Source organism: Hemitrygon akajei, chromosome 4 (genome assembly GCF_048418815.1).
Source record: "Hemitrygon akajei chromosome 4, sHemAka1.3, whole genome shotgun sequence".
Taxonomy (NCBI): domain Eukaryota; kingdom Metazoa; phylum Chordata; class Chondrichthyes; order Myliobatiformes; family Dasyatidae; genus Hemitrygon; species Hemitrygon akajei.
The window spans coordinates 190,248,400-190,260,467 of NC_133127.1; the positions used below are offsets into that span (position 1 = coordinate 190,248,400).

Genomic DNA, 12,068 nt, shown 5'->3' on the forward strand with positions numbered 1-12,068 from the left:
ACACTTCCTAGGAAAACAAATGGTATTACAGCGACGGAGGATGAGAGGTGACCTGGTAGAGGTGTATAAGATGATGACAGGCATTGATCATGTGGATAGTCAGAGGCTTTTTCCCAGGGCTGAAATGGTTGCCACAAGAGGACACAGGTTTAAGGTGCTGGGGAGTAGGTACAGAGGAGATGTCAGGGGTAAGATTTTCACTCAGAGAGTGGTGAGTGCCTGGAATTGGCTGCTGGCAACGGTGGTGGAGGCGGATACGATTTTAAGAGACTTTTAGATATGTACATGGAGCTTAGAAAAATAAGGGCCTTATGGGTAAGCCTAGTAATTTCTAAGGTAGGGACATGTTCAGCACAACTTTGTGGGCTGAAGGGCCTGTATTGCGCTGTAGGTTTTCTGTTTCTATGGATTATTATTACAAGGCTAATTACTGTATGAAGTTTGCCAAATTTTGAACATTTGATGCTGTCCTTTTTAAATATCTTTCCAGTTCTCCATGCTTGGATAGTAGCAAGACACAAAAAGCTGGAGGAACTCAGCCCTCAATGGAGGGAAATGGATGGTTGGGATCCTTCATCAGGACTGGAGAGTAAGATGGGGGTTAGCCAGTCTAAAAAAGAGGGGAAGGGGTGGAGCAAGGACAGGTGGCTGATAGGTGGATCCAGGTGAGGGGCAAAGTGGGAATGATGTACGAAGCTGGGAGGTGATACGTGGAAGTTACAAATAATTGTAGATAATGTAATCTGATAGGAGAGGACAGTGGCATGTGAAATAAAGGGATGGAAGTGGAGAGGGAGAAATGAGTGCTTGATGGGCAGATTGAAAAGATAGGGGAGGGGAAAGAGAAGGAGTAGTGGGACCAGTGGGGTAGAGAGGAGAATGGTTACTGGAAGTTAAAGAATTCAAGTTCAAATTCATTGTCATTCAACTCTATACATGTATACTGCCAAATGAAATAATGTTACTCCAGACCAAGGTGCACAATATAGCATGCATAACTCACACACAACACATAAAGTAATATTATCACAAATAATTTAACAAATGAAACGATATGGTTCATTAAGGTAGTTATAGCTGGTGTTGGGAGAGAGGTGAGGGCAGTAGGGGTAAGCTCCCACTACCTATTAAATACTCCCAATGGTCTGTGAAACAAACGGCCTCTTACCACCAAGTCCAAGGACTGGCCTTCGCTTGTTGCTTAGCAACTAAGCCCAGCAGAACCGTTTCTACCAAAAGCAGAGGCAGCAAAGATCAAGTCAAGTCACTTTTTATTGTTGTTTCAACCATAACTGCTGGTACAGTACATAGTAAAACTGAGACAACGTTTTTCAGGACCATGGTGTTACATGACACAGTACAAAAACTAGACTGAACTACATAAAAACTACACTAGACTACAGACCTACCCAGGACTGCATAAAGTGCACAAAACAGTGCAGGCATTACAATAAATAATAAACAAGACAATAGGCACAGTAGAGGGCAGTAAGTTGGTGTCAGTCCAGGCTCTGGGTATTGAGGAGTCTGATGGCTTGGGGAAAGAAACTGTTACATAGTCTGGTCGTGAGAGCCTGAATGCTCTGGTGCTTTTTCCCAGATGGCAGGAGGGAGAAGAGTTTGTATGAGGGGTGCGTGGGGTCCTTCATAATGCTGTTTGCTTTGTGGATGCAGTATGCAGTGTAAATATCTGTGATGGCGGGAAGAGAGACCCCGACGATCTTCTCAGCTGACCTCACTATCTGCTGCAGGGTCTTGCGATCCGAGATGGTGCAATTCCCGAACCAGGCAGTGATGCAGCTGCTCAGGATGCTCTCAATACAACCTCTGTAGAATGTGATGAGGATGGTGGTGGGAAATGGACTTTCCTCAGACTTCGCAGAAAGTAGAGACGCTGCTGGGCTTTCTTTGCTATGGAGCTGGTCTTGAGGGACCAGGTGAGATTCTCTGCCAGGTGAACACCAAGAAATTTGGTGCTATTAACGATCTCTACTGAGGAGGTGTCGATATTCAGCGGGGAGTGGTTGCTCTGTGCCCTCCTGAAGACAACAATCATCACTTTTGTTTTGTTCACATTAAGAGACAGGTTGCTGGCTCTGCACCAGTCCGTTAGCCGCTGCACCTCCTCTCTGTAAGGTGACTCGTCGTTCTTGCTGATGAGACCCACCACGGTTGTGTCATCGGCGAACTTGATGATGTGTGTTGCAGCACCGTCATGGGTCAGCAGAGTGAACAGCAGTGGACTGAGCACAGCCCCGGGGGGGGCCCCGTGCTCAGTGTGATGGTATTGGAGATGCTGCTCCCGATCCAGACTGACTGAGGTCTCCCAGTCAGGAAGTCTAAGATCCAGTTGCAGAGGGAGGTGTTCAGGCCCAGTAGGCTCAGCTTTCCAATCAGTTTCTGAGGGATGATTGTGTTGAATGCTGAACTGAAGACTGTGAACAGCATTCGAACGTACGTGTCTTTTTTGTCCAGGTGGGTTAGGGCCAGATGGGTTACTGGTACGTTAAAAGCAGTCGCTTCGGGCAGATGGGACTCGTTGGCAGCTGGTCTAGGAGAAGGAAAACTCTGACCTCAAACCTCTGCTGCCTTGCGGCTACAGACACCAATGGGAAAGGCTTCAGGAGTAAACCAGGAGGAAAAATCTGGAGCTGGAATCCTGAGGGGAGTTCAACGCTGACTGGAAACTCCTGTGACGTTGCTGACGCCAAACTGTATTGGTCCCTGCCGTTCCTTTGGATCTGTCAGCTGGGTGGAGAGGGGGAGCCTACTGCATGGGCAACAGCTTGCTCTCCATATCATACTGCCCGGGCTTGCGTATCACGTGGACAGCTAGGGCGCAATAACCATGTTCAACCCCGACCAAAAGTGGACCTCAAAACTGAAATGTATTCCAGAAGGTTCGCACTTAGCATACAGTGTGGTGGCATCACAAATTGTGACGTAGTGTCCTTGCTGGTTTGGGGTCTGGCCCCTCCCGTTGGTGCTGCTCTCCAGTGTGTGCCCAGAGGACAACAAGCCGGATTGCATTTGTCTGTCGATTGCTGCGGACTTGTTTTTGCCAGCAACATGCATGCACCATCAATCTACAGGATATATCACTCAGACACGTGGTTTTTGTTGTGAGTGACTGTATTTCATGTGCTATCTGTGCCTTGTGCTGTGTATGACTGTTGGTTCTGTGTTTTGGCTCTTGGGCTTGGCGGAACACTGTTTAGTTTGGCTCTGTTCACGTAGGGTTAAATGGCAACATCGGGCTGCAAATTTCTTCTGAAAGTGTTGCTTCCTCAGAATTTTTTTTTTGGTTCTGATAGACCGTTTGAAGCAGAACATAAATATAATTTCAGACTACTTGTATCACGTAGGAATTTGGAGAAACAAGAAATTAACTTTTATTTAATATAATGCGTTTCATTGCATAATGGTGCTGACGCTTTGCAATAGTTCAACTAAGTGTAGCCCGCTGGCTAGCCTCGGGTTCACTCAGTTCATTTCCATCTAGGGGGAGCAGCCTTCGGCCCCGCCAAACCGGGTAATCAGCTTGTGTGGATGCTGTGTGATGTCCCCACCACACCAAATAACAGACAGTGCACCATATGCGATTAAATGATTACACTTTATAGATCTTACTAGGACTAAGTGACTAATAACAATACAGTATTTATGAAGGAAAAGAAAATAAAGAAAAGGCACCAAAACTTATCAAAGTCCAAACCACTTTGTGCACAACCGTTAGAGCTCAATTAACGAAGTCTTCTGGCCACCATTCGATCCCCTCAGACCTCCTCTCCTTGTAGCTCAGGGCCACCCGAAGTGATCAACCAAGCACCAGTCTTTGTCTCCTCTCCTCGCCGAAAATCCTGGCCTCGGACCCCCCGCTCGGGGTCCGTTCCGTCACCCAGTTTACAGCATCGCGTCCTCTCTCTCTCACCCCCTCGCGCCGACTCCCCAAATCCCCGCCAACACTACTCACTTAACAGACCCACCAGAAGAATAACCTCTATCCCAATTGGTTAATAAATGAATACATTTCTCATTATCAGCAACTCTAAACCCAAACAAACTGCAAGAGAAAACACTTATAACAAAGAAGCATTCTTACTTTTAACAAAACAAAGAAGCCATTTTGATTAACATACGCAGTAACAAAGAAAGAAGAAACCCCCTTACATAAGCTAAAAATGTTTTGATGATTTTCATTTGTACTCAGTGTCTGAGGCTTCCAGCTTAAGTGCCCAACAATAATCAGCCAGCTTTGATGGATTCCAGTTGTCCTGATACAGTTTCTCCATGACGGCAATGTCCTGGTGAAACCTTTCACCGTGCTCGTCACTAACAGCACCAAGATTGGCAGGGGAGAAGTCTAAGTGGGAATTCAGAAAATAAATCTTTAGTTACATGTTGCACTTCGTGGTTTTGTATGCTTGTTGTATGTATGTTACTATCGATGCAATGCTCCTCAGACAGGATGAAGAGGTCAATACTCCCCAATGCCATTAGGCTTTACAATTCTACCGCCAGGACTTAAGAACTTTTTAAAGCTATTATTGATGCTTTTTGGGATGGTGATTTAGATGCATATCATTTTTTTTTACTGAGTTAAGTATTGTATGTAATTAGTTTTGCTACAACAAGTGTATGGGACATTGGAAAAAAGTTGAATTTCCCCATGGGGATGAATAAAGTATCTATCTATCTATCTATCTATCTATCTTGAAGCATGTTGTCAACCAGCTGCAGATATTTTTGGTGCTCTGTGATCGTCAAGAAAACTAGCATCCTTGAATGCCTTCCATGTGATTTTCTCCGGTCCCACTAGAAGTTCTTCGAACTGCCTGTCACTGATGGCCTGTCTGGTTTGTAGACCAACAGATGTGCTTTCCTTAATCTTGGCATCAGTTAACTAACTTGAATTATGAATTGAAATAATAAATATAGGCAATTTCAGAGAAAAAGAATGGCATGTGATAGGATCAGGAGCCCAAAATTGATAAGATACACCCAAAAGTATTCTGGAAGCAAAATCTTGGTTGCCCAGTGGAATTGAACTTAAATAGTCAAAAGCATCGTTGTTTGCACCGTCCATGCTCTGATTTGTCTCCCAAATTCCAAAGGCATACGATTAGGGTTTGTGAATTGCGTGCAGATTATGTTGGCGCTGAGGCATGGTGATTCTTGCGGGCTGCGCCCTGCATTATCAGTCATTAATGCAAAGCAACGCACTTCACTGTATGTTTTGATGTACGTGCGACAAGCAAAGCTAATCTTTCTTTCTAATTTTTTTAACCGGGTTGTAGATTATTCAGGTGGAATATGAAGTGCCATTCCTCTGGTTTGCCTTTAGCCTTGGCCCGGCATAAAGGAGGTTGCAGGCAGACACGTCAGTGTGGGATTGGGAAGTGGAATTGAAATGGTTGGCCACCAGGAGATCCCAGCTGGTGTGGTGGATGGAGTGAAGGTGCTAGACCAGGGGTTGCCAAACTGGAGTCCACGAACCCCTTAATTAATGGTAGGGGTCATTGACATTTAAAAAAAAAGGTTGGGAACCCCTACGCTAGATGAAACGATCTGAAATTTGGTTCAGATGAAGAGTCTAGACCCAAGTTGTTGTCAGCGTACTTCCCTCCACAGATTAAAGTTTGAAGTACATTTGTTATCAAAGTATGTGTACTTTATACAGCTTTAAGATTAGTCTCCTTTCAGGCAAAACAAAGAAATCCAGTAGAACCCATTAAAATAAGAGCCGGCTGTTGAAAACGCAATGTGCAAGTAAAGAGCCCACCTGCATTCCTCCAGCATTTTGCTTATTGAAGCACATTTGCTTCATTTCATTTGGGTGCACTCACTGGAGAGAAACGTTCGGTAGGTTATTGCATGAAATTATCACCAGCTATACAACTTTAAGTAGTACATAGAACATGGAATACTACAGCCCAGTACAGGCCCTTCAGCCCACAATGTTGTGCTGACCTTTTAACCTACTCCGCGATCAACGTAACCCTTCCTTGCTACAGAGCTCATAGCCCTCAATACATGTGCCTCTTCTGAGTCTCTTAAATGTGACTGATGTTTTGACCTTTACCGCTAACTCGAGCATAGCATTCCAGGTGCTCTGCCATCAAATTTCTCCGGGATGAATACTACCTCACTATTTTTGTTTTACTCCTTTTGCACTAACTTAGTTTGATTTTTTTTTAAATAGTGTACATAGATTTCTTCTGCCGGTCTCTTCAATTTAAACAATCCCACTCAAGAAAAAAAATTGGCAGGTCCGCTTTTTCGAGCTGCTCTCCTACACTGTGGAACTCAATACCCAAAACTATAAGGGGTGCAGACTCAGTTAACACTTTTAAACACCAGCTCAAAGCCTATTTATTTAACCTTGCTTTTAACTAACATCTTTTTATCTTTTACTTTCATGTTTGCACTTTATCCCATTGAGAAGCACTTCGAACTACATCATCTGTGTGAAAAATGCTCTGTAAATAAAGTTCTTGTAATATTATTGTAATTTATAGTTTTTTTGTGCATTGCTCTGTACTGTGGCTACAAAACAGCACATTTCATGACATATCCAGTGATATTAAACCTGATTCTAAGTTTAAAAAAACATGATATTTACACTCAGTCCCTACTAATTGATGAGTTTGCTGACTTAGCCAAGGGGAATGAGTACCTCACTACTCTGAGTGTGGAGGTACACTAGTTTGTTGCTGTTCAGTCGAGTCAGACTCTTCGTGACGTCGTGGACTAGAGGTTCCATAGGGTTTTCATGGCAAGATACAGAAGCAGGGACCCGGCTAGATTTGAACTCGGGACCATCTGCCTTGAAGTGTAGTGCTGACACCACTACAGCTCCGCCAACACCATGGTACCGGTGTCTAACTCTCAGTAGTGTACAGGTGCATGTACAGGTCTAAGATATTGCCAGATCTGCAGAGAACTGGAAAATGTAGCCCCATAAGAAATGGCATAAAGGATGTAATTAAGCAAAAAGGTTCTAGAAAAGCTTCATCAGGATGTTTCCAGGATTGGAGGGTTTGAGATGTAAGGAGAGACTGGGTAGGCTGTGGCTGTTTTTTCCCTGAAGCAAAGGAGGCTTGAGGAGTGACCTCTGAGGTTTAGAAAGTCGTGTGAGGCACAAATAAGATTGCACACCAGAGTGTTTTTTTTTAAACCGTGAGGGGCCTGGACAGCAACACGTACATGTTGCTGGAGGATCTCAGCAGGCCGGGCAAGCATGTATGGAAAAGAGTACAGATAACATTTTGGGCTTTCAGCAAGACTGTCTAGACTTTCTAGGGAAAGAAAGATGAATAGATTTAAAAGGTGGGGGAGGAGAGACAGAAACACGAGGTGATAGGTGAAATGGAGATGGGGAGGAGTGAAATAAAGAGCTGGGAAGTTGATTGGTGAAAGAGATACAGGGCTGGAGAGGTGGGAATCTGAAAGGTGAGGGTAAAAGGCCATGAAAGAAAGAAAAGGGAGGAGCACCAGAGGGAGGTGATGGGCAGGCAAGGAGATGAGGTGAGAGAGGGAAAAGGGGATTGGGAATGGCAAAGTGGGGAGGGAGGGAGCAATATCTGAGCTATGAGAAATCAATGTTCATGCCATCAGGTTGGAGGCTACCCAGACAGAATATAAAATGCTGTTCCTCTAACCTGAGTGTGGTCTCATTGTGACAGTGAAGGAGGCCCGTGCATAGACGTATCAGAATGGGCATAGGGCATGGACAGGGTGGACGCACATACACTGTTTCCAATGGAAGGGGAGCAGAATAATAGAGGGCATGGAGTTAATGTGAGAGAGGGAAGATTTTTGGGACTTGAGTAACTGCACAGAGGGAACTGGAGGTCATGGGTTAAGGGTGAAAGGGAGAACGTTTAAAAGGAACATGAGGGGAGTCTTCACTCAGAGGGTGGTGAGAGTGCAGAACAAGCTACCAGCACAAATGGTGGATGCAGGTTCGATTCCAACACTTAAAAGAAATTTGGATAGGTGTGTTGATGGGGGGGGGGCGATGTGGAAGGCTATTGCGCAGGTGCAAGTCAATGGAACTGACATCAATTGTTTGGCATGATGATGAGCCAAAAGGTTTGTTTCTGTGCTGTAGTGTTGCTATGACTATGACTACAGTGGGTACAATTCCATAATTTAAAAGACATTTGGGCAGGCACATAATTGGGTGGTGGGGTGGAAATGTGTCTCTATCAGAGGAGGTGTAAGGCACTCCTTGCCCCCACTAGCCTGCAGGTCACCCTTGGGCAAGATGTAGCACCTGCTTAGCCCCCCGATCAGGGTCATGTGAAGCCACGGGAGCAGGTGCTGGATGGTCGTATGAGCAGCTGGTGCATATCACAAGTCCTGGTTACGTGACCACTGATGCCAGGCAGACAGTCTCTGAAGAGTATTGATAATGACTGGGGTCACCCGTCTTGTAAAGACATTGCCCGGAAGAAGGTAATGGCCAACAACTTCTGTAGAGAAAAATTGCCAAGACCAATCATGGTCATGGAAAAGACCGTGATCACCCACGTCATCAACACAGTACAATGATGATGATGAAAGGGTGAAATGTGCTAGGTCAGAAAGACGCCTTGGTCAGCGTGGATGACACAGACCTAAAGGCTTGTTCTGCGCTTTACGTTGCATTACAATCTCTTCTCCCTCTTGCCGTCTGGGAAAAGGCTCCGAAGCATTCAGGCTCTCACGTCCAGACTATGTAACAGTTTCTTCCCCCAAGCTATCAGACTCCTCAATACCCAAAGCCTGGACTGACACCTTGCCCTATTGTCCTGTTTATTATTTATTGTAATGCCTGCACTGTTTTTGTGCACTTTATGCAGTCCTGTGTAGGTCTGTAGCCTAGTGTAGCTTTCTCTGTTGTTTTTTTTTTATTACGTAGTTCAGTTTAGTTTTTTGTAGTGTCATGTAACACCATGGTCCTGAAAAACGTTGTCTCATTTTTACTGTGTATTGTACCAGCAGTTATGGTCGAAATGACAATAAAAGTGACTTGACTTTGACATTTTGTCTTTGTTTCTTCATTGGAAGTGTTTCTTTTGCCTTTGTTGGAGTCAGATGATGTAAGAGGCTAGAAATGCCAAATTCATTCTAATCGTGCTGATTTAAACTTCATTATTTTACTTTCAGCAACATGAATGTTCTGGTGGTGTTCCTCCTGCTTCAGTGGGCCAAAGGACTTCTCAGCCAAAGGGCCAACCGGCGACCAAACTACGTTGTTTTAATGGCGGACGATCTCGGTATCGGAGACTTGGGATGTTACGGAAACACCACTCTCAGGTTCAAAGCTCACTGTGTCTGCCTCTGCTGGACCATAAGACATAGCAGCAGAATTAGGCCACTTGGCCCATTGAGTCTGCTCTGCATTTCAAAATAGCTGATCCATTTTCTCTCTCAGCCCCAATCTCCTGTCTTCTCCTCGTATACCTTAATGCTCTGGCTAATCGAGATTCTGTCAACCTCTGCCTTAAATATACAAAATGACTTGGCCTCCACAGCCCCCCTGTGGCAACGAATTCCACAGATTCACCGCCCTCTGGCTAAAGAAATTCCGCGTGTGTATATGTGTTTGTATTTGTCTCTATATGTGTGTCTTTATTTATTGATAAGGTACCGAGCAGACCCTTCGGGCCCTTCGAGCCGTGCTGTACAGCAATCCCCCGATTTAACCTTAGCCTAATCACAGGACAATTTACAATGACCAGTTAGCCCAACAACTGGTGCGTCTTTGGACTGTGGGAGGAAACCAGAGCACCCAGAGGAAATCCACGCGGTCACAGGGAGAACTTGTAGACGGTGGCGGGAAATGAGCCCAGGTCGCCTGTACTGTAAGGTGTTGCGCTGACCACGCCGCTACCGTGCTGTGTGTGCGTGTGTTTGTGACTTTGCTTGTGTCGCTCTATACGTCTGTGTATGTGTACGCACGTACTCTGTGCGTATGCGTCTCTGCACATCCCATCACCTTATTCTGTCTCCACCCCACCTCAGCACTGTGTGTGTGTGTGTGTGTGTGAATCTGCGTCTCTGGATGTGTGTGTTTGTGGAAGGGTCACTCTGTCTCTATGACATGTCTTCACTGTGATTTTTAAGTCGGTGCTTGTTGTTTCTGTTCATCATCAAGTCAAATTTATTGCCACGAGGACTCACCTTCAAGGACTTCCTCTCATGTTCTTGATGTCTATTGTTTATTTATTATTCTTATTTTTCTTTTTGTATTTGCAATTTTTTGGCCATTCTGTTGGTTGTGGTCTTTCATTGATTCTATGGTGTTTCCAGTGAGCCTCACGTCTGTGGTGGGAAAGCTGTTGGAAAAGATTCTTAGAGATAGAATCTATGGGCATTTAGAGAATCATGGTCTGATCAGGGACAGTCAGCATGGCTTTGTGTAGGGCAGATTGTGTCTAACAAGCTTGATAGAGTTCTTCAAGGAGGTGACCAGGCATATAGATGAGGGTAGTGCAGTGGATGTGATCTACATGGATTTTAGTAAGGCATTTGACAAGGTACCACACGGTAGGCTTATTCAGAAAGTCAGAAGGCATGGGATCCAGGGAAGTCTGGCCAGGTGGATTCAGAATTGGCTTGCCTGCAGAAAGCAGAGGGTCGTGGTGGAGGGAGTACGTTCAGATTGGAGGGTTGTGACTAGTGGTGTGCCACAAGGATCCGTTCTGGGACCTCTACTTCTTGAGATTTTTATTAACGACCTGGATGTGGGGGTAGAAGGGTGGGTTGGCAAGTTTGCAGATGACACAAACGTTGGTGGTGATGTGGATAGTGTTGAGGATTCTCAAAGATTGCAGGGAGATATTGATAGGATGCAGAAGTGGACTGAGAAGTGGCAGATGGAGTTCAACCCAGAGAAGTGTGAGGTGGTACACTTTGGAAGGACAAACTCCAAGGCAGAGTACAAAGTAAATGGCAGGATACTTGAGAGTGTGGAGGAGCAGAGGGATCTGGGGGTACATGTCCACAGATCCCTGAAAGTTGCCTCACAGGTAGATAGGGTAGTTAAGAAAGCTTATGGGGTGTTAGCTTTCATAAGTCGAGGGATAGAGTTTAAGAGTTGCGAGGTAATGATGCAGCTCTATAAAACTCTGGTTAGGCCACACTTGGAGTACTGTGTCCAGTTCTGGTCACCTCACTATAGGAAGGATGTGGAAGCATTGGAAAAGGTACAGAGGAGATTTACCAGGATGCTGCCTGGTTTAGGGAGTATGCATTATGATAACAGATTAAGGGAGCTAGGGCTTTACTCTCTGGAGAGAAGGAGGATGAGAGGAGACATGACAGAGGTATACAAGATATTAAGAGGAATAGATAGAGTGGACAGCCAGCGCCTCTTCCCCAGGGCACCACTGCTCAATACAAGAGGACATAGCTTTAAGGTAAGGGGACGGAGGTTCAAGGGGGAAATTAGAGGAAGGTTTTTTACTCAGAGTGTGGTTGGTGCGTGGAATGCAGTGCCTGAGTCAGTGGTGGAGGCAGATACACTAGTGAAGTTTAAGAGACTACTAGACAGGTATATGGAGGAATTTAAAGTGGGGTGTTATATGGGAGGCAGGGCTTGAGGGTCGGCACAACATTGTGGGCCGAGTGGCCTGTACTGTGCTGTATTGTTCTTTGTATTTGCTGTGATTACCCACAAGAAAATGAATCTCATCTGTATATGGTGATATATATGTACTTTAAACTTGAACTTTGAAGTATGGTGAGGTATGGGTAATTTAAAAAATTTCCAGCAGCATCACAGGCACCGAGGGACAGACATTCTCCCTGTGACCATGTAGGTTTCCTCCTGCAGTACAGTTGGTATGTTAATTGGTCATCATACATTGTCCAGTGATTAGGTGAGGATGAAATCAGGGGATCGCTGGGCGGTGTGGGCTCAAAGGGCCGGAACGACCTATTCTGCACTGTATCTCAATAAATAAATAACAAGTTACCTGAGTGCACATTACCTTGTGGCCATTATGTCCTGGAGGTAAAGGGAGATCTTCCTTGAAGGATTTTAATATGGTTAAATTCAGCACAGTGACAGGCTCTTC

At 45.1% G+C, this 12,068-nt stretch overlaps 1 protein-coding gene across 2 annotated transcripts in view; it reads left to right on the forward strand.

Moving 5' to 3' along the window:
- LOC140727047 (steryl-sulfatase-like) overlaps positions 1 to 12,068 on the forward strand; it is an 88,319-nt gene that overhangs the window by 397 nt on the left and 75,854 nt on the right. The window contains exon 2 of one of the 2 annotated variants that reach the window (XM_073044240.1): positions 9,154 to 9,303. The exons of the other annotated variant lie outside the window; for it this stretch is intronic. Coding sequence (XP_072900341.1) covers positions 9,158 to 9,303 — 146 coding nt within the window. The 5' untranslated portion in view covers positions 9,154 to 9,157. The remainder of the gene's footprint in view (positions 1 to 9,153; positions 9,304 to 12,068) is intronic. 2 annotated transcript variants of the gene reach the window in all.